General features: G+C 38.0%; 2 protein-coding genes across 2 annotated transcripts in view; both read right to left on the reverse strand.

The window, feature by feature from the left end:
• The window catches only part of RIOX2 (ribosomal oxygenase 2), a 61,262-nt gene extending 49,525 nt beyond the window's left edge, over positions 1-11,737 (reverse strand). Inside the window, 2 exon segments of the mRNA XM_043993432.1 lie at positions 8,188-8,326; positions 11,710-11,737. Of these exon segments, the coding sequence (XP_043849367.1) occupies positions 8,188-8,326; positions 11,710-11,737 (167 nt within the window).
• A 4,879-nt stretch (positions 11,738-16,616) lies between these two features.
• The window catches only part of GABRR3 (gamma-aminobutyric acid type A receptor subunit rho3), a 72,246-nt gene continuing 67,749 nt past the window's right edge, over positions 16,617-21,113 (reverse strand). Inside the window, exon 10 of the mRNA XM_043993433.1 lies at positions 16,617-16,919. Within this exon, the coding sequence (XP_043849368.1) occupies positions 16,617-16,919 (303 nt within the window). The remainder of the gene's footprint in view (positions 16,920-21,113) is intronic.

Genomic DNA, 21,113 nt, shown 5'->3' on the forward strand with positions numbered 1-21,113 from the left:
AAAGGGTTTTTTAAAACATATAATAACTTCTTAACAAACTGTGGTTCAGTTACCAAAATGGCCATAAATTAACAGGACTTAGAACTGAAAGCAGAGGTGTCCAGGACCTAACTTGGACAGGTTAGCAAGAATTGACTTAAATTTTCAGTGTGAAAAAAAAAAAGCTCATAAAGTTACAAATCAGAGGTTGTTTTGTTGTTTTGTTGGTTGTTTGGACTTAAGAAAGTGATGGAGAAAATCTAAATAATGCAGATGAAACTTAAAAGTATGTCTTATACACACTCCCCTCCCCAAACATTTACCAAGCACATTTGCCTGGCAGGAACGAACTTTAGAAACTGTCCCATTCCCTCATCTTAAAAATGATAAACAGAAGTCCTGAACTGTGACGTGACTTGACCAGTCACAAGGGAAACAAATGAAAGAAGGAGGATTTGAATTCAAGTCTTCAGGTTTACTCTTTCTGGTACATCATGCCTATGGAAAGAAGTTATTGACAATACTGAAATAACTATATAGAAAGTAGTAGTGTCAAACTCAAATAGAAATGGGGGCATCTAGGCCATACATAAGGACCCTTGCAGGCCATATCTTGATTTAGAAAGGCACATATAAGCATTTAGCTATGTTTTATTGTATTTTTATTTATTTTGTTAAATATTTCTCAATTACATTTTAATTTGCTCCTGCCATGTTTTTGATACCTCTGATATAGAGGTGTCTACGAGGCAACCAGGTCACTTTGGTAGTACATCACATACAATGATATTTGATAGTATATTGTCCTAATAACAGCCTAGTAACCAGCACAGAAATATTTGTTTCTGACTAACAAGAGAGACACTGGCTATTATATATTTTTAAAACTCTCTACTGTGTAATAACCTAGACCAGGACAACATTCAAGTTAATCAAGTAATACAATTTATTCTATTCTCATTCCACCAAAGAATTGGAACTCATTCATATAAAGGCTTCTTTTCCCATTCTTTTTCCCTAGGCTGTGATTTTGAACAATGTTTGGCAGATCCCAAGACTATTTTACCATTGATTCACCACTTAATTTCAAACATGATCTCACCCAGGATGCAACCCTATAATAAAAAGCTATTTTAAGTTATTTTGTCTTGGAAGGTTGTTCCAAAAGTATTTTTTGTTGCATAGATTTGTGTTTCTATCATTTTTTTTCTCCTGAAATGCCCACCAAAACATGTGCTATTACTTTCTTTAGAAAAAAAAAAGTGGGGCAGCTGGGTGGCACAGTGGATAGAGCACCAGCCCTGGACTCAGGAGTACCTGAGTTCAAATCTGGCCTCAGACAGTTACTAGCTGTGTGACCCTGGGCAAGTCACTTAACCCCAATTGCCTCACTTTAAAAAAAAAAAAAAGAATTTTTGCCAGCCATGGTACAATCCCTGCTACTGGGGAGGTTGCGGCTGGTGGATATTTTGAGGCCATAAGTTCTGAGCTGCAAAAAGGCTAAAGTGGATCAGGAGTCCACACTAAGTCTTGGACCAAAAAGATGAGCCTGAGGAGTTAGGGACTGTCAGGTTTTTTAAGGAGCTGTGAAAGAATCAGGGTTGGAATACAAACAGGTCAAAGCTTTCATGTCAATCAGAAGTGAGATAAGACCTTTGAGTGGCTGCTGTACTTCCAACCTGAGCTGAATAGACAATCTAAAAAAAACCCATTTTTGTTACCTTTTGTTTTTATCTCATCATGTTTCTTCCTCCCCTCTCAGAGAGCTATCTCTTATGACAGATTTTTTTTTAGTTGTTTTCTTTTTTTGGGGGGGGGGGGCGGACGGCAATGAGGGTAAAGTGACTTGCCCAGAGTCACACAGCTAGTAATTGTCAAGTGTCTGAGGCTGGAATTGAACTCAGGTCCTTCTGAATCCAGGGCTGGTGCTTTATTCACGGCGCCACCTAGCTGCCCCTGACAATTTTTTTTTTTGAAAAAAGAAAGAAAAAGAAGAAGAATCAGCATAATTAATCAATACATCTTTAAAATCTGATGTCACAGGAAATATTTTACACCTATGGACCACCCCTCCCCCACCTCTGCAAAGTAGTGAGGGAGGTTTCTTCTTAGATGTCTTCTTTGAGGATAAGCTATACATACACATTCATTTTGTTATTGTTATTCTATTCACATTGTTGTAGTTATTGTGCATATATATATTTTTCCCTTGGCTCTGCTTACTTCAGTTTTTATCAGTTCATGGAAATCTTTCCATGTTATATTTATCATGTTTGTCCCTTTTTGTATTATAATAATATTCTGCTACATTCACATTTTGTAATTTATTTAGTTATTCCCAAATAATGGACATCCACTTTGTTTCCAGTTCTTTACTACTGTAAAAGTGCTGATATACATATTTTGCTGTTTATAAAGCCTTTCTTTTCATCAGTGATCTCCTTGGAGGAATACACTTAGCAGTAGACTCTACCAGTCAAAGGGAACAGACATTTTTAGCCACATTATTTGAATGATTCCAGATTGTTTTCCAGAATGGTTGTACTAATCCATGTTTTTCCAAACAATGTATTATTGTGCATATCTTTCCTACCCCCTCCGACGTTGACTATTTCTGCCTTTTGTCATTTTTTTTAAATTTTCTGGTATGAGATATAATCTCAGCATTATTATTTTATTTATTTATTTTTTGGGCAGGGCAAAGGGGGTTAAGTGACTTGCCCAGGGTCACACAGCTAGTAAGTGTCAAGTGTCTGAGGCCGGATTTGAACTCAGGTACTCCTGAATCCAGGGCTGGTGCTTTATCCACTGTGCCACCTAGCTGCCCCCCCCCATTATTTTAAAAAAATATACTTATTTGTTTGTTTTAAATTTTATTTTATTTAAAAAAATTTTTTCCAATTACATGTAAAGATTTTTTTTGAGTTCCAAATTTTTCTCCCAATCTCCCTACCCTCCCCCTCCTGAAGCCAGCAAGCAATCATTACAATTATGTTAAACATATTTCCATATTAATCATGTTGTAAGAGAAGAATCAGAACAAAAGGGAAAAAAACACAAGGAATAAACAACAACAATAAAAGCAAGAACAAAGGTGAAAATAGTATGCTTCAATCTGCATTCAGACTCTACAGGTCTTTTTCTGTACGTGGAGAGCATTTTCTACCATGTGTCTTTTGACATTGTCTTAGATTGTTATATTGCTGAGAAGAGTTAAGTCTATCAAAGCTGATCATCACACAATGTTATTGATATTGTGTACAATGTTCTCTTGGTTTTGTTCATTTCACTCAGCATCAATTCATGTAAATCTTTCCAGGTTTTTTTGAAATCCATCTGCTTATCATTTCTTATAGCACAATAGCATTCCATTCCATTTCAGATACCACAACTGGTTTAGCCATTCCCCAATAGATGGGCTTCACCTCATTTTCCAATTCTTTGTCACCACAAAAAGAGAAGCTATAAATACTTTTGTACATGTTGGTCCTTTTCCCTTTTTTGTGATGTCTTTGGGATATTGACCTAGTAGTGGTATTGCTGGGTCAAAGGGTATGCAGTGTTTTATAACCTTTTGGGTATGGTTCCAAATTGCTCTCCAGAATGTTTGGATCAGTTCACAGCTCTATCAACAATGAATAAGTGTTACCATTTTCCCACATCTCCAACATTTATAATTTTCCTTTTTTGTCATATTAGCCAATTGGCTCGGTGTGAGATGGTATCTCAGAGTAGCTTTAATTTGCATTTCTCTAATCAGTAGTGATTGAGAACATTTTTTCATATGACTAGAGATAGCTTTAATTTCTTCATCTGAAAACTGCCTGTTCATTTACTTTGACCATTTCTCAATTGGTGAATGACTTATGTTCTTATAAATTTGATTCATTTCTTAATATATTTTAAATATGAAGCTTTTATCAGAAACACTGTCTATAAACATTGTTTCTCTGCTTTCTTTCTAATCTTGTTGGCATTGCTTTTGTTTGTGCAAAACTTTTTAAATTTAATGTAGTCAAAATGATTCACTCTGCATTTCATAATGTTCTCTATCTCATCTTTGTTCATAAATTCTTCCCCTCTCCATAGATCTGACAAGTAAACTATTCCTTCCTTTTCTAATTTGCCTGTGATATCACCCTTTATGTCTAGATTACATACCCATTTTGACTTTTGACTTTACTTTGGTGTATGGTGTCAAATATTGTTCTGTGCCGACTTTCTGCTATACTATTTTCTAGTTTTCTCAGCAGTTTTTGTCAAATAGTGAGTTCTTATCCTGGAGACTAGAGTCTTTGGGTTTATCAAAAGGGAGTTTACCATATTAATTTACTACTGTGTTTTGTGTGCCTAACCTATTCCACTGATCTACCTCTCTACTTCTTAGCCAGTACCAAATTGTTTTGGTGGTTGCTGCTTTATAATAAAATTTTAGGTCTTGTACAGCTAGGCCACCTTCCTTTACATGTTTTTTCCATTAATTCCCTTGATGTTTTTGACCTTTTGTTCTTTAATATGAATTGTGCTATTATTTTTTCTAGCTCAATGAAATAATTTTTGGTTGTTTGATTGGTTTGGCATTGAATAAGTAAATTAATTTAGGGTGAATTGTCATTTTTATTATATTAGCACAGCTTAACCATGAGCAATTTATTTTATTTATTTTTTTTTGTGAGACAATTGGGGTTAAATGACTTGCCTAGGGTCACACAGCTAGTAAGTGTCAAGTGCCTGAGGGTGGATTTGAACTCAGGTCCTCCTGCCTCCAAGGCCAGTGATCTATCCACTGTGCCACCTAGCTGCCCCAAGCAATTTATATTTTTATATTTGTTTAGATCTGATTTTATTTGTGTGAAAAGTATTTTGTAATTGTTTTCATATGGTTCCTGGGTTTGCCTTGGCAGGTAGCCTCCCAAATATTTTATAGTGTCTATAGTTATTTTAAATGGAATTTCTCTTTCTATCTCTTGCCTCAGCATTCTTTTCATATGGTTGCTAATAGTGTGCAGTTGTTCTTTTGAGAACTGATTGTTTATAACCTTTAACTACTGATAAACATTAGTTTTAGTTTACTCTGGTATAAATTAGGATAAATGGTTAGGCACATGTCACCAAGAGTTAACTCAAGGGTTGGTTTCTGAGAATTGTTTTCTCCCTCTTGTGGAATGAAGTTCCCTTTGGGCATGGGATATCTTTTATACTAAACTCCTTGTAGAGTCTTGAAATTATCCTTCCTTAATTTGTTTAGATTGTCCTTGGCTCTTGATGCAGATGTTGTGTCAACCGTTCTAGGGATACTCCTGGGATTAGAATAATGATGAAAAAGTCCAAATCCTCTAGTTCTCTGAAGTTCACAAGGTTCTCCTTGTGGTGGAGGTACCGGTTGGGGGAGGGCGGTGAGTGGAGTGATGGATGGTTGGATGAAACTAAAACTGAAACTAAGGCTGAGATTCTTCTCTTTGACTCCAAGCAATTCCTTTTAGGGACTTGGCTAGAATGGCTCCTACCTAAACTGCCTGCTGCTTGAATGCCCAATTCCAAACAAGTTTGTTGATTTTATACATGACCCACAGAGCTTGACTAACATCCCTCAACTAATCTGAACATAATTGTATTTACACCTATATTTGAATGATTGATTCAAGGAGTTATCTAGGCCTTTTTTACACCTAGTTTACACCTCTGATTGATTGGTCATATCAAAATTGATTCTTACTAACTGACACAAGAATCTTATCATAAAATCTGTGCCATGCTTTTCATGATCTTCTTTCTTTAGCATGGCTGGCAGCATTTGGTGAGTCATACTTACCATTTCATGTGTGCCAAAGTGGGTAAAGCTATTGAGAAGAAAGCATTGATTGATTGACTCTAACAATCCCACCATTAGAGCCAGATTTCAACATACTTCTCCATAGAGATACCTTATAGAACTTGTCTATGGGACAGACAATACTGTTGGACAATGAGTTGGACCTGGATTTGAAAAGGGGGAGGAGAGTGGGTTGGATTGCTTTTGGGAAATTGACAAACAGATTTAATAACCCCAAGGTTCCCATAACAGGAAAGGCCTATTTTTTCAACAACAACATATTTTACTGGTGTTTCTGTGTGTTTAGCAAGACCTGGAACACTACTGTTTCCAAAGAACCAGATGTGACCATGATCAGAAGGCAAGAGAAAGCCACATAGTGGATGTGGTTTGGAGTGGGATATAACATTAAACCAATGGTGAATTCTGAAGAACAGGAGTACAAGATATTACAGAGGAAGTTCATGAAAGACCTTTTGGACCCATAAAAGCATGACAAGGTAGATAAATGGCCAGAATGCTCCACTGATACCATCTAGATGTCAGGAGACAGGAACAAAGATGGCTTCTAGCACATTGGGTGGATCCCCTGTGGTGAACACAGATGACAGATGAGTATGCCTGGCTGGTTTGTGATCATTTGTGTCAATCTCTTGGGAGAAAATTCCCAAGGTAATGAGATAATAGATCCATTTGAGTGTTTATGTATTTACACACACACACACACACACACACATACATACACACACATATATTATATGTGTAATCTATGTACATGTATAGATATAGATACATGTATATAGTTGATCATTTACATGTATATCCATATACATAAATATATGGATAAATGTATATACATAAAAGATACATACATATGTGCTGTACACATGTTATATATACACATATGTAAATACTCAAATAGATCTGTTTTTATTTGTGTGTATATATACACTAATGTGATATAATAAGTTAAATCTAGAAAAAAAATGCATTCATATATGACCATAGCCTTCCATTCATTATGACCTTTAAAAGACTTCTAAGTTTGGAGTTATTAGAGCATGTATTTCTCTTCAAGTTTCTTATAGATGCCTTTTTAAAAATATCATGGGCATTTCCAAATATACTCCTCTCTGCCTAAAAAACTCTCCCTTGAGGTAAAGTAAAGCAGTTAAGTGAATCTATCTGACATGTTGATTATCTGACATTTGAAATGTCAGATAATGGAGTCAGCTTGAACTACTGGAATGAGATAATTGTTACATTTTCAAGGTGAGCATTCACACCTTGGAAATTAGCTACAAACCAGGACTTAATTTACTTAAGAAAGTGATAGAGAAAATGTTTATAATGCAATTTAAACTTGAAAATGTGTCCAATAAACTTTCCTGGAGAATCGATGTTAAACATTTAACAGCTTTTTATTAGATTTTTCAGATTTTACTGATCTCACAGTGTATGTAGCATTTTTTTTTTTTTAGTCAGGCAATTGGGGTTAAGTGACTTGCCCAGGGTCACACAGCTAGTAAGTGTCAAGTGTCTGAGGCCGGATTTGAACTCAGGTACTCCTGAATCCAGGGCTGGTGCTTTAACCACTGCGCCATCTAGCTGCCCCTGTATGTAGCATTTTTAACTGTAGTCCCCTCACCTCTCTACTGAAAGGAGGGAGGTACTTCCTCTTACCTTCTCCAAATCAAAATTCTATATTTAATTTATGAAGAACAGACAGAAAACATTATCATCAACAACAAAGCTCAGATTCCATTTTAGTTCAGTTCTTGGGAATTGATAATGTATGTATGTATGCATAATATTATCAATAATGTTGGGGCAGCTAGGTGGCGCAGTGGATAGAGCACTGGCCTTGGAGTCAGGAGTACCTGAGTTCAAATCCAGCCTCAGACACTTAACATTTACCAGCTGTGTGACCCTGGGCAAGTCACTTAACCCCAATTGCCTCACTTAAAAAAAAAATAATGTTATACATGTGTATGCAGATATACGTGTACATAAATATGCATATGCATTTACATACCCATACCCTACATATCTATACCTATATAAAACCCAAGGGCTCATAAAATATACTTCCATTTAGAGAGATTCTCTAACATTTGGACCATGATTGAGATCCCAGCCCTGAGCTAGGAAGGAAGCTTCCTAGTCATTTTCTTTCTGTGTGCCTGAAGCTACCAGCATTATCCTGCCACGACCCAGAATTCTAGCAAATTCACACAGGAAATTCATATGTATAAGTTGATCACAGATGTTTATGAGAAACAAAATTAGGTCATAAAAAAAAAACAAAACCCAAACCCAATAACAACTTATAGCAGAGTAAGGAAACTAGCTCTGAAATGGATACCAGGCACCATCAATCAGGATACTGTCTATACCCCTCTGATAACTCCCATAAGTTCCCACATCTCCCCTTTAGCCTGGGTTGGGAAATGACATCATTGCTGCTGCTGCTGCTGTTATGTTGCAGCTCCCAGCTGCTTCTCCACCATCTGCTCTCCCTTTCTACACTGTTATCTGTGATGATTCCAGGAAAGTTAAAACTACACGTCCCAGGAGTTTTCTATATAGTCCCTGGAGGGACAGATAACCTGTGGGGATGGATTCCAATAGATTCTAGATTTGCTGTGATTGAAAGAAATGATATACCCTTTAAAAAACCCAGATTTGGGGCAGCTAGATGGCACGGTGGATAGAGCACCGGCCCTGGAGTCAGGAGTACCTGAGTTCAAATCCGGCCTCAGACACTTAACACTTACTAGCTGTGTGACCCTGGGCAAGTCACTTAACCCCGATTGCCTCACTAAAAAACAAAAACAAAAACAAAAACAAAACAAAAACCCAGATTTGATCTTCCTGTAAAGATGATGATGTAAAAGTTTAAAGAGGCATAGTTCTCGAACACATGCCTCAATTAAATACCTTAAAAGGACCCTAGGTAGAACAATGATGAAGAAAACTAACAAGAAATAGAAGGAAGCTCTTATATCTGGTCTAGAACTGCAAAGAGATGGTCAGAGGTTAAAAAATGCAAGGGAGGAAAGCCAGAATGAGCTCAGCTAAGTAACTCCCAAGCCAAAGGACTCTTAGCCAGGAAGCACCCTAGGGATGCCAGTATAAACCTGAGAAAACAAACTGGAAGCTGGTAGAATGTGGGTAGGACCAGAGAAGACAGCATGAGCTCACTTAATTGGGCCTGAAGCCAGCTGGTTCTCTAAATGACTCCCCTGCAAGGGTTAGAGGGGAGGGAGGTTAAATCATCATGAATTCTGTTCATTGGGGACCTGAAACCAGATTCCATAGCTTGTCCCTATAGGGCAAATGCAAGGAGCCTCCCTGTGCACTTCGCAAAGATTTGGGATCATCATCGGGGTCCAAGCAGCTGATTGGTGCCCAGGTTCCTTGGGAATCCTGAAATCAGTGCAACCTCTATTATCTGAACACAGAAGACAGAATTAATTACTGATAGGGGATTGTGCAAGTGTGGGAGACAAGTAGGACTGAGGCTAGCATCCTTTGTGGACCACCAGGAGATTGAGACAGAAGTCAGGGACTGAGATGCAGGTGGGGTCTTTAGTACCAGCCACCTCATTCATAATGGCAATGCCAGGAGGGTGCAGACGATAGAGGTGACAGAGACCTTACCCAACCCATCTAAGGGTGCTGAGGAGTTAGAAGTACACTTGGCTCAGAGTTTAAATCCAAGAACTAAAGCTTGAAATATGAATAACCAAGAAAAAACAACCAGAAACTAATTAATACTGCTGGTTAAAAGAAACATTCAAAGTAAACCAAGAAGAAAATAATTCTACACACACACACAAAAAAACCTCAGTGAACAAAATGTCTTGGCCAAAAGGCATGTAATGAAGAGAAAAAGGCTTACACCTGACAATGCCTTACCTTGGAAAACTGAGTGCAATTCTACATGTGGTATGAGGGGGAAATGTATCTTTAGAATAGAGAACAACAAAACATTTCTGATATAAAACCCAAACTAGTGCAGAAACTTTGAAATGCAAACATGCTAATTGAATAAACACAGAAAGTTCCTTTGAGAAATAAGAAATGGACGAACATGTTCCTCTGAACTTGGGTCGGGGTAAAGGGGACAAAACAGACATCTCAAGCCTTTCTGAGAAATGTGGAAAGTGTCCATTCTGCAGAGAAAGAGTAGCTGCCCATATCTAAGTGAAGCTAAAACAAATGGACAAGTTTCTTTCCTCATGAAAAGATTTCTATTTTGTATTCTTTCATTTAAAATCTGTTCCACAAATCTATATCTACACTGTATAACTTAAAATGTATTGTGCTATGTCTGATATCCTTTCTTTCAACATGAACATAAATAAAAGACCCAAATTTCCCACAGTTGCAATAAAATTCTTCAATTCTTAGGACTTCAAAATTAGCCACTATGAAATTTCCCACTGCTATGTTTAGGATGCTTACAGGCTTGGACTAGCTTTTTTTGTAATCTTTGAAAGCAGATTATTTTTTCTAAAATCCCTGCATTTCATTCTGGACTTATCCCTCACTGAAGCAATCATTGACCATCTGTTTAGGATTGTGATAAATCAGTTCGGTGAAAACAAAAATTAGAAGATTCTTACTTACATAGTGTCCACCATTAATGTCTTCTCCAGGCAGTTGGAATTTTCAGTTTCACTTATGTAAGATTTGGAATAGAACATTTATTGTTCTTTAATTAAAATTGCTCCTGTTAATAAAATTTAATAAGAACAAGGGATGTCCTCAGTGGGTAGATGGTACCACAGTGCACAGAGCAGACACAGAAGACCGGAATTCAAATTGGGCCTCAGACACTAGCCATATGACCCTGGGCAAACTCATTTAACTCCTGTCTACCTCAGTTTCCTCAACTATAAAGTAAGAATAAACTTAAAAGGGTTGTCATAAGGCTCAAATGAGATAATTTTTAAAAAACTTTTAATTCAGTGTCTGTTACATAAGCATTTAATGAATAAATGCTTGTTTCCTTTATGGGTGAAGAAATGGTAGGAGGAAATTCCCTAAGGGCCTATGAGCTCCCTTTGAATGCCTTGGTGATTCCCTGGAGTTTTTTCAACATTTAATGTTAAATATTTATTATAGAAAATGGGATATGACTTTTAAAAAATAAATGAACAGAATCCAAATTTGATTGGCCAGTGGTAGCCCTTTAATGCTTCTCAGGACCATACAGAATATATACTTAGTTTGAGAGATATTCATTCATTTGGATTGCCAGATGTAAGAAGAAATATGTTTATATTAACACTTATGAAAGGGCAATGTTCAAGGGAAATATACATTCTGAAAGTTATGGTTAAAACAAAGAAGGCAAAGTAGAAAAGCTTAAGAAACTAGCTCCAGAACAAAGAAAAAAAGGTAGGGAAAATAGTGTAGATATTGACAATTTCCTATAGCTCTTTCCTAGACTCAACTTTGTTTGGCTTTAAATGGATACACAATGGAATCAAAACCACAGACTTTAATCCAGCTGTAGTGAGCGGCTTTGCTTACAGGAATTTCCCAAAGGCCCACCTAGTATATTAATCTGGTCCAATATTTAAAAATCATAATCCAAATAAATTTTTATCACCATAAAATCAAGCCTTAAAAAAATTAAGGATGGGGGCAGCTAGGTGGCACAGTGGATGAAGCACTGGCTCTGGATTCAATAGGACCTGAGTTCAAAACCATCCTCAGACACTTGACACTTACTAGCTGTGTGACCCTGGGCAAGTCACTTAACCCTCATTGCCCTGAAAAAAAAAGTTAAGGAAAATGTCAAACCACAATAAGATGGGGAGAGGGGGTTTAAATTTTTTTTTGAGGGGGTGTGTGACTTGTGATTTTATTGTTGTAAGGAATCCCAGTTAGGAATTTCCCTTTACCTTTCAGATTGCTAACTATTTTATGCATGCGTATGTGTATGTATGTGCATATGTGTATGTGTGCATGCATATGTGTGTATGTGTGCATGCATATGTATATGTATATACATGTATATGTATATATATATATGTGTGTGTGTGTGTTTATAGCCGTAGAGACTTAATTAGGTTGGCTCAACTGTCAATGGTTTTCTGTAGATGTTAATGTCTAGAATACTATTGCATAAATTAGAGGTGTTAAAAGTAGGTTGAATATGGATCATTATAAACCTGTTTAGAAAAAGGAATGAGGAGTGTAAAAAGAGGGAGGACTGTGTTTCTTTTCTTCACCCAGGTATATGAGTTGCCTTTATTCATAGGCAAAAAACAGGCCTATTTTAAGGAAGGCAAACATAGAAAATTACTTCTTTCTCTTTCCATGGTGTCACAAAAATAGTTCCCTCCAATAATTTTGATTAATTTTGTGGTCATTCTTTGAAAAGATCACATGAAAACAAAAACCCAAGTTGAAAATGGTTCATACTTTCAACTTTATTCCCTTTCCTCACATCCCCCACCAGGAACATCAGCAGAAAACATTATCCAGCCTAACAAGTACTCAGTTTTGTGTTTAATCTATTTTGTAAAATTACCATCACAGGAAACAGGAGCATCTTCAATTTGGGAAGTGAATGTTGATCATTTGAGATTTTCTCTTAAATGAACATTTCTTTAATACCCTGTTGCCCTGATTTACTTGATTCTACCAAAGAGACTAAGGTTTTGATCAAAGGCAATCCCACGCGCCATAGGCTAGCTGTATTTCATTTTTCTAGGATGATTGCTTCTTTATTTGTTTGCGTTTTTTTTTTCTCTTTTCTTTGAGTCCCCATCCCAGTAACACCTTCAGTATTTTGATATGAAACACAAATATCAGAGCTACACTTTAACTATGAATATTGATGGATCTTTCAAGATTTGCCAGGCACAACAAATACTCATTCGCTCAGTCATTTAAAAGGAAAGAGTGAAGTAGGAAGAGACTTCTGAGTGGATTTGAGGTAAATATGGGATCCAGGGCCTCTCTTAAAATAAAACTCATTCCAGTAAATGTACTCATCACATTGCAGTAGAGAAACTGCTTCAAGTCTGCTGTCCTGAGAAGAGGAAGCTGTCTGGTGAACAAACTGACACACTTTTTGGCATTGTAGAACTTAAACTGAGGAAGTATGGAGAATCAGTGTTTGAATCCAGAATGCATTAAAATATATGTGATTTTTTTCCCCCAAGAAATTTAATTCCCTGTGATTTCTAATTATTAAGCCAAATTCTCTCCATATCCAGATTATTTCTGTCTTTAAGTTTGGTATGCTTCAAAGCTACTCCTTTAGGCTTCTGGGCAGGTTTTTTTTTTTTTTTTTTTTTTTTTTTTTTAGTGAGGCAATGAGGGTTAAGTGACTTGCCCAGGGTCACACAGCTAGTAAGTGTTAAGTATCTGAGGTCAGATTTGAACTCAGGTACTCCTGAATGCAGGGCCAATGCTTTAACCACTGCGCCATCTAGCTGCCCCTGGGCAGGTTGTTTAGATGTGGTTACTATGATTAAGTCTATTGCTCCTCTCCCTTTCACAGCTAGAAAGCTCAGTGAATATAGAACTGGACCCAGAATCAGGAAACTTGAGTTTAAATTCAGTCACAGATACTATTAGCCAAATGCCCCAGGGAAAGTCACTTAACCATTGTCTGCCTCAGTTTCCTCAGCTGTAAAAAAGGATAATAATAGCACCTACCTCATATAGCAAATGAGATAATATTTGGAAAACTTGTAGTGCATATTAGGTGCTTAATGAATACTTGTTCTCTTCTCTTCCCCTTTCCCCCCAGGACATTCCTTCAGTACTGTTTCTGCAGGAATTTAGACTTGAGGACAATCTGCTGTCATGAATCTGACCAGCATGCATCTGCAAAAGTGCTTACTACTGGTAGGGAGAGAGTAAACACATAACAGTGTCAGGGGACCCTTGCTAATATATTACATGAAGTGAGGAGTAGTAGGGCACAGGGTACCCCAGCTGTCAGGCCAAATGTCTGATCATTAGTCACAATACGATCACTCTGAAAACCAGTCTGGGAGCCCCTCAACTTCACTTTGACCACAGGAGCTGGATGTATAGTGAGGCTGGGTAGGAAAGAAAGGAAAGATGTGAATGAGGGAGATGCAAGGTTGAGACCTGGGGTTTGAGGACAGGCCACACTACCCTTATGGGAAGGAGTAACAATATCTGAGGGAATATGGACTTGCTGGAAGGACTGAGGAGGATTTCTGTCACCCTATCTCTAGCCCAAGCCTCTCACTCCCAGGTGCAGCATAGAGTCCTTGCTTTTTCCTTTTGGCCCTTCATCTGACATTCAGCTTGTGCAAGGTAAGCTTCAGTAAGCTGAACCCAGAGCTGCCCATGCCTAGACTCAGAAAGGGCTGGGCTGGAGAATGTGAAGAAGGAAACCAAGGAGAGAAGTTCTGAGGCAGAACCAGCTCCTCATTCTGTCTGCCTGTCTGTCTCCTCCACACCTACATGTCTATACACATATGCATATATACACATACATATATGTGTATTTAATACAGACACAGATATGCTGGGGTGTGATTCATTGCTGAGGAATGTGGGATGGAAGTCCCCAACCTTTTCAGCCTTCTTCATCCAATCTAGCCCTTGTGATTTACAAAGCACAGAGGTGCATGGGTGGATGGTAGTGGGGGTAGTGTTGAAAACAAGTCCCTCCTCACAGTTTCCCTCTGGTCTTTTTTCCAGTTGAGAAATATACTCTTGTGAATATTTGCCCAAAAGAGTATGTCATTTTTTTTTTTTTTGGTGAGGCAACTGGGGTTAAGTGACTTGCCCAGGGTCATACAGCTAGTAAGTGTCAAGTGTCTGAGGCAGGATTTGAACTCAGGTCCTCCTGAATCCAGGGCTGGTGCTCTATCCACTTCGCCACCTAGCTGCCCAGAGTATGGAAATATTTAAGAACGAAAGTGGGCTTCTGGCCAGTCTTAAGGCAAATGAAAGATGAAATAATAATGTCAGATAGCAGAGAGAATAAAAAGAACATATTTGTAAGTTTCATGGTTAGCACAGTGCCTAGCACATGGGAGGTATTTAATAAATGTTTCTACTTCCCCATAGTGAGTGGTGGAAATATTATTAAGGGGGCACTGAAGCTAGCTGGCCAACTGAGGATTGGCAAAGAGCAGTGGAGATGTGAGGTTTTGGGGAGGAGTAAAGATATGGTTCCTGGCCTGGAGAAGTTGAGTACCATTTCGAATGGAAAACAGGCCCAGAAGACATCAACATGATGGTGTCAGTAAGAAGGCATCAGTTATTTTGCAATATCTAAGGCATGAGGGGTCCTTGAATGTCTATATTGAGCACAGGTTTCCTGGATTTGTGGGGTGTGTGTGTGTGTGTAAGTGTAAGGGGGACTATGAGCATTCCCAGATCACCTCAAATGGAGGGCAAGAACTTGGAAAATGCCAGGGAATCTGCCTCTGAGAAGTTTTACTACATGTTTTACTACATGAGTGGGAATAGCTTCCCCTGAAGAGTTGTGGAGCCAGAACATGGTACATCTTTTAAAATGTCAAATTGGGAACGTCTCACTCTCTTTTCTCTTTGTTGTGTGCGCTCTTTTTCCTGTGTGGGTGAAGATGAACTCTAAGTGCTGGTGCCTTGACTGAACTGGAAGGGTGGAAGGTTTCTTTCTTTTTTAGTCCCGTGGCTTTAGGGTGTTTCTGTTTTTGTTTTGTTTCATTTGTTCTCAGTTTCAGGTACAGGTGGTAATCCCCACAGACCCAGGTGTTTGAGCTATGACAGTCTTGGGGTTAGGATTCCAGGGGGAATCCTTGTAGCTAGTCAGCTTGGCAGGGAAGCCCTGAGACCTGAGCCTTGAGTCCAAGGTGGGTTTTGGACCTGGAAATGGGACTATGCTATATAAGAAGTGAGATAAGCTATGAAATTAACCCTCTTCTCCCCAGAAACTGAGGAATTATGCCCTATATGTTAGAGACTATGTGTAAGTAGTTGTTATACTTTTGAAGTAAATATTGCTCTGTAAAAGTTAATCCAACTATTAGTGACTAAATGGAACTGGGGTTCAGGGGACTTCTCTACACTTGAAGGAATACCATTAGCAGAGACTGGAGCCAATGAAAGTGAATCTGGATACCCCTAAACTTCTTTAAAGGTACCAGAAAACCTGGGGGAATAGTGAAACATAATATACCTGACCTTCAGGCCATGGGGGTCAGAATAGTCAGTATTGCATGTCCTTCCTATGCATGTCTATTCTTATTAAGGGTATATATATATATATATATATATATATATATTTTGTGGGAGAGTGAGATTTAAGTTTATGAGAAGAATGTTAATTTATTATTACGTCATTTCCTTAAATGTATTTGCTTTGAACAAAGTATGTCCTATGGAATACTATTAAAAGTAAATACACCAGGGCAGCTAGGTGGCACAGTGAATAAAACACCAGGCCTGGATTCAGGAGGACCTGAGTTCAAATCCAGTCTCATTCACTTGACACTTACTAGCTGCATGTCCTTGGGCAAGTCACTTAACCCTCATTGCCCCACAAAATTTTTTTTAAAAAGTAAATACACCACTGGGGGCTTGTGGACAACAGTATAGAGAGGATTCTGATTAACAAATGCCTAGAACCTGGGTTAGCTCTCTGAAGGTCCAGAGGTGAGAGGATCCCTGGATGCTACACACACATATCCATTATACATTCCAAATGTAATGTTGGGGTCCTTCCAATCCAGGGGAACTGGGGAAACTTGTTCTTCTTCCAATTCTGTTAATTCTCTAGTGAACACAGGGATGACTTTTACATAACCTGGCTCCCAGTAATCTCTGTTCATACATAGAAGCCCCAATAAAAAAAATTAAATACAATAAACATGGCAGGAAATACAATCCGAGAATATGTGTCAATGACATGATTGTTCTTAAGAATGATTCTGCCAACATGGCCTCTCAAAGACTTCTTCCTCTTGAGCTGAGCTGAATCAGTGTTGGGAATGCTGGGGTTTTTGCTGTTCACTGAGTACTCTTCCGAATGTATAGAAAAGGGGGTCAGGTCAATATCAGTCTCGCTGTCATGGTAACAGCCATCAAATGCCATTGCTTGTACTGCCTCAATGTTATATATTCCAGAAATCTGATTAAAAAAAAAAAAGAGTTAATGCTTGTGAGTACCATGAGTTATAAAATGGAGCAGACAAATGGGGCAGTGTGGTTGCATGGATAAAAAAGTGACAGATTTTAATCAATAATTAAGATTTATTGAATTGCTGTTTATTTCTTTAAATAAAATTTTGTTTAATTTAAAGGAATCTGGGATCTTTTTAAAGGAATCTGTTTTAGTCATTAATTTTCTGTGTGACACAAGCAAGTTATTCACTACCGTGGAGCCTCATTTTCCTTCCCTATCAAATGGGAATAGTCATCAAAGTTGATCTTTTTTCTCAAAGATTTTTTCAAAAGACAAATGGTCATTTCTATGGAGAATTTTTATGACTTAAAAAATACTATATGAGCTTATATTACTGCCATTTGACATTGATCTAATACAGTCTCCTGCCAAGCTTATGTAGTAAATTCCCATTATCTTTCCTACCTCCAAATGAACATATTCTCATCTATGAGTCCTTTGTTTATTTATATTTGTAGATGACATTGAACTGAGGACAGGAAATACATTCATTGTATAACCAAAGGAGGATCCAAAGAGATCTTGACAGGCTACAAGTTTGGATTGAATCCAATAAGATGAAATTTAACCAGGATAAATGTTGAACTGGAGTTCAAAAAATAAACTTCACATGTATAACATAGAGGCAACACAGTTGGACAACATCCTTTTGAAAAGGATCTCAGGATTTTAATGTCATTAGTACAGAACTGAATCCTGGGTCTTTGGAGGAGACTGTAGATGTAGAAGCACTGGGCTTGGAATCAGAAGACTCATTTTCATGAGTTCAAATCTGTCCTCAGACACTTACTAGATGTGTGACCCTGGGCAAGTCACTTAACCTTATTTCCTCATCTATAAAATGAGCTGGAGAAGGAAATGGCAAACCACTCCAGCATCTTTGCCAAGAAAATCCCAAATGGGGTCCTGAAGAGTAAGACACAACTGAAATGATTCAATAACAACAACAAATGTGAATTAAGAAAGTTTCCCTTTCTCAAAAGCTAAATTTTTAAATAGGTAATTTGCCTTTGACAAATTTATTTTCCCTTTCTGCATCCTTTCTTCTGGCATGTCATCCCTTTCTACCTTCCTAAATCCCTTACTGAAACACCACAACTATATCTGCCCTACTCCTCATTCCCAAGAACTGAATTGTACAAAACCAACCATTTCTCCTACTACAAAATGTGCTAAGCTAATGAGATACAAATACAAGGAATGAAAAAAAAAATACCTATTCATAAGGAGCTTACATTCTGTGAGAAATAATTATTAATAATCAATATCTTGGGGAATCCAGTGATCTCCCCTTCTTTCTTAGTCCTTTCCCTTCCCCCAACAAAGGCAAATTCTCCTTGAGAGATTCCATCAAATCTCTTCATCTGGGTCAAGCTGGAGCCAAGTTTACAAAGTAGCATCGGGTGGACACAGATCCTTTTGTCTAGATAGCTGAAGAACTTTGGCCTGCACAACTACACCTAGATGGAAACTATTTTGGGTGAAGGGTCTGGCATTCTTTCTCTGATGCCATGTATCCCAGGACTTCATTTTAATATAACCCACCTCCAAATCATGTCAACCAAATAGATTTGATTGCTATGTGATCGACCTCCTACAGTTGGAAGGGTATATGAAATGAGGCCCTACTGCCATTAGGAGTCTTTGGCCTGAGAGAAATGGCCAATCCCCCTTCTTTTATTAATAACCTGCTGGCCTACTAATAAAAATGATTAAATTACCCGGAACTATGTCTTTCATATTTTTAATAATCACAATTCTAATAGATATACATTTAGCATTTATGAAATGCCAGCTATGGGCAAGGCAATGATTTAGGCACTTGTCTCCTCAAGGACTTTACACTCTCCTAAAAAGAAACACGTATGTATTCACACACATGTACATATATGTGTGTATGTATATACACACACATGCATCCATGCCTAAATTAAAATCCCCTATTCCCTCATTGCTGCTAGTCTCAGTGCTATGTTTAACAGAAAGAGATCTAACTGTATGAATGATCACTAAAATGTGAGTGACTGAAAGCCCTACTCTCCCAAAGACATTTGCTTAAAAAAAGAAGAGTATGCATACTAGTTCAAATGAATCTCTGGGTGGCAAAATTTCAGGTAGTAGAATAAAGAAAAATGAAAAATTCAGGTACTGTACGGGAAAACATTTTTTGAGATGAAAAAGATCATAAACAGGCCAAACTTGCCTCATCCTCTCTTATCACTGACATGACCCCTCCACACTCCCTCTCAATGTCTTGCTTCTTTAATTCCTGTTATGGACCACCACTACAGAGATATCTAGGTGGCTCACTGGCTAGAGTGTTGGATCTAGAGTCAGGAAGCCCTGAATTCAAATCCAGCCTCACATTTTTACTAGCTATGAGACCCTTGGCAAGTCATTTAACCTTTGTCTCCATCAGTTACCTTCTCTGCAAAATGGAGGTAATAATAAAGTCCTATATAAATGTTAGCTATTCTTATTATTACCACTATCTCACATTTTAATATAGTACTTCTATGATCCTACCTTGCATTTTAAGGGAAGCTAAGCTAGCTGGTGCAGTGGATAGAGCATGGGGCTTAGAATAAGGAAGATTCATCTTCCTGTGTTCAAATCTGGCCTCAGACACTTATTGGTTGTGTGACCTTGGGCAAGTCACTTAACACTATTTGCCTCAGTTACCTCATCTGTAAAATGAGCTGGAGAGGGAAATGGCAAACTACTCCAGTATCTTCTCCAAGAAAACCCCAAAATGTGTCATGAAGAATCAGATACAACTGAACATATACCTTGTATTTTAATTACATGTTTCCTTTTCATAACCTTCCCCAAGCCTATTAAGTTATGTCACTTGAGGGTAGGTCTTGAATGCCTTTATACATTCTATAGCACATAGCATGACGTTTTGCAGATCAGAGTTATTTGATACATATTTACTGAATTGAATTGAGTTGAATTCAGTTTTCTGGGAGTTTGTACCTTGAGTCAGCTATTTCTGTATTCCTTAAGTAGGATTATGGTGTAACAGATAGTATACTAGGCTTGGACTCCAATAAGCCTGAGTTCAAATTTTATCTAAGAATTCTATTAGCCAGTGGGGCAGCTAGGTGGCACCGTGGATAAAGCACCAGCCCTGGATTCAGGAGGACCTGAGTTTAAATCCTGTCTCAGACACTTGACGCTTACTAGCTGTGTGACCCTGGGCAAGTCACTTAACCGTCATTGCCCTGCCATCCCAAAATTGTATTAGCTGTGTGATCTAGGGCCTTTAAGAGATTTTTATTTCCCCATTCGTAAAATAGGGTTAATAAAACTTTCCTAACCTTTCTAACAGAGGCATTTATTATAAGGAAAGTACTATGAAAACTTTAAATTACTATATAAAGGCAAGATATTATTTCCAGAGTTTTTCTTCCATTTCTGAAACAACAGATTATTTAAATGCCCCTTCCCTTAACCCTCAACAGACACACACATATACACACTCTTTTGACAATGGAATAGGGGAAGCAGGGGTGGGGCAGTAAGTTACCCATTTGGCATTTCATGGGATTTAGGTCTTTAGGATTTAGGCCTCATCACTTTCATTTTTACAGATGAGCAAATGGAGACCCAGTGACCTTAGGAGACTTTAACATGGTTTCCAGGTAACAAGTATCAGAGCCAGGTTTTGAACCCAAGGTCCTTTGACTCATTTACTGCATATTCATGCTTCGTTGAGTAAGCCATAGAGAATTATCTTGGAGTAGTTGGAAGAGTTTTCGAAAGGATGCAGGGTCATGATCCTGGGTTTATTTCTTGCAACATGGATGACACTAATCAGGTCACCTAAGCTTTCTGTGTCTCTCTTTCCTTATCTGTTAAAGTCCCCTTTGGACTATACAACTTTTAGGGTCTTTTCAAGATTTCTGTCTACGATTCTCTGAATTTATGAGTTTCTATAAGGGGAGAAAGAGATGGGATAGCTAATCTTTTCAAAGCACTTGATTATTTTCCTTTCAGCCCAGGAAAGGCACTATCACCTTTTTATATGATTGGGAGAAGATGAAATTCAGTGGTTGTGGTTGTTGTTCACTCATTTCAGTTGTGTGCTTCCAGACCCTATTTGGGGGTTTCTTGGCAAAGGTACTGGAATGGCTT

The sequence above is a fragment of the Dromiciops gliroides genome, chromosome 3, assembly GCF_019393635.1.
Source record: "Dromiciops gliroides isolate mDroGli1 chromosome 3, mDroGli1.pri, whole genome shotgun sequence".
Taxonomy (NCBI): Eukaryota; Metazoa; Chordata; class Mammalia; order Microbiotheria; family Microbiotheriidae; genus Dromiciops; species Dromiciops gliroides.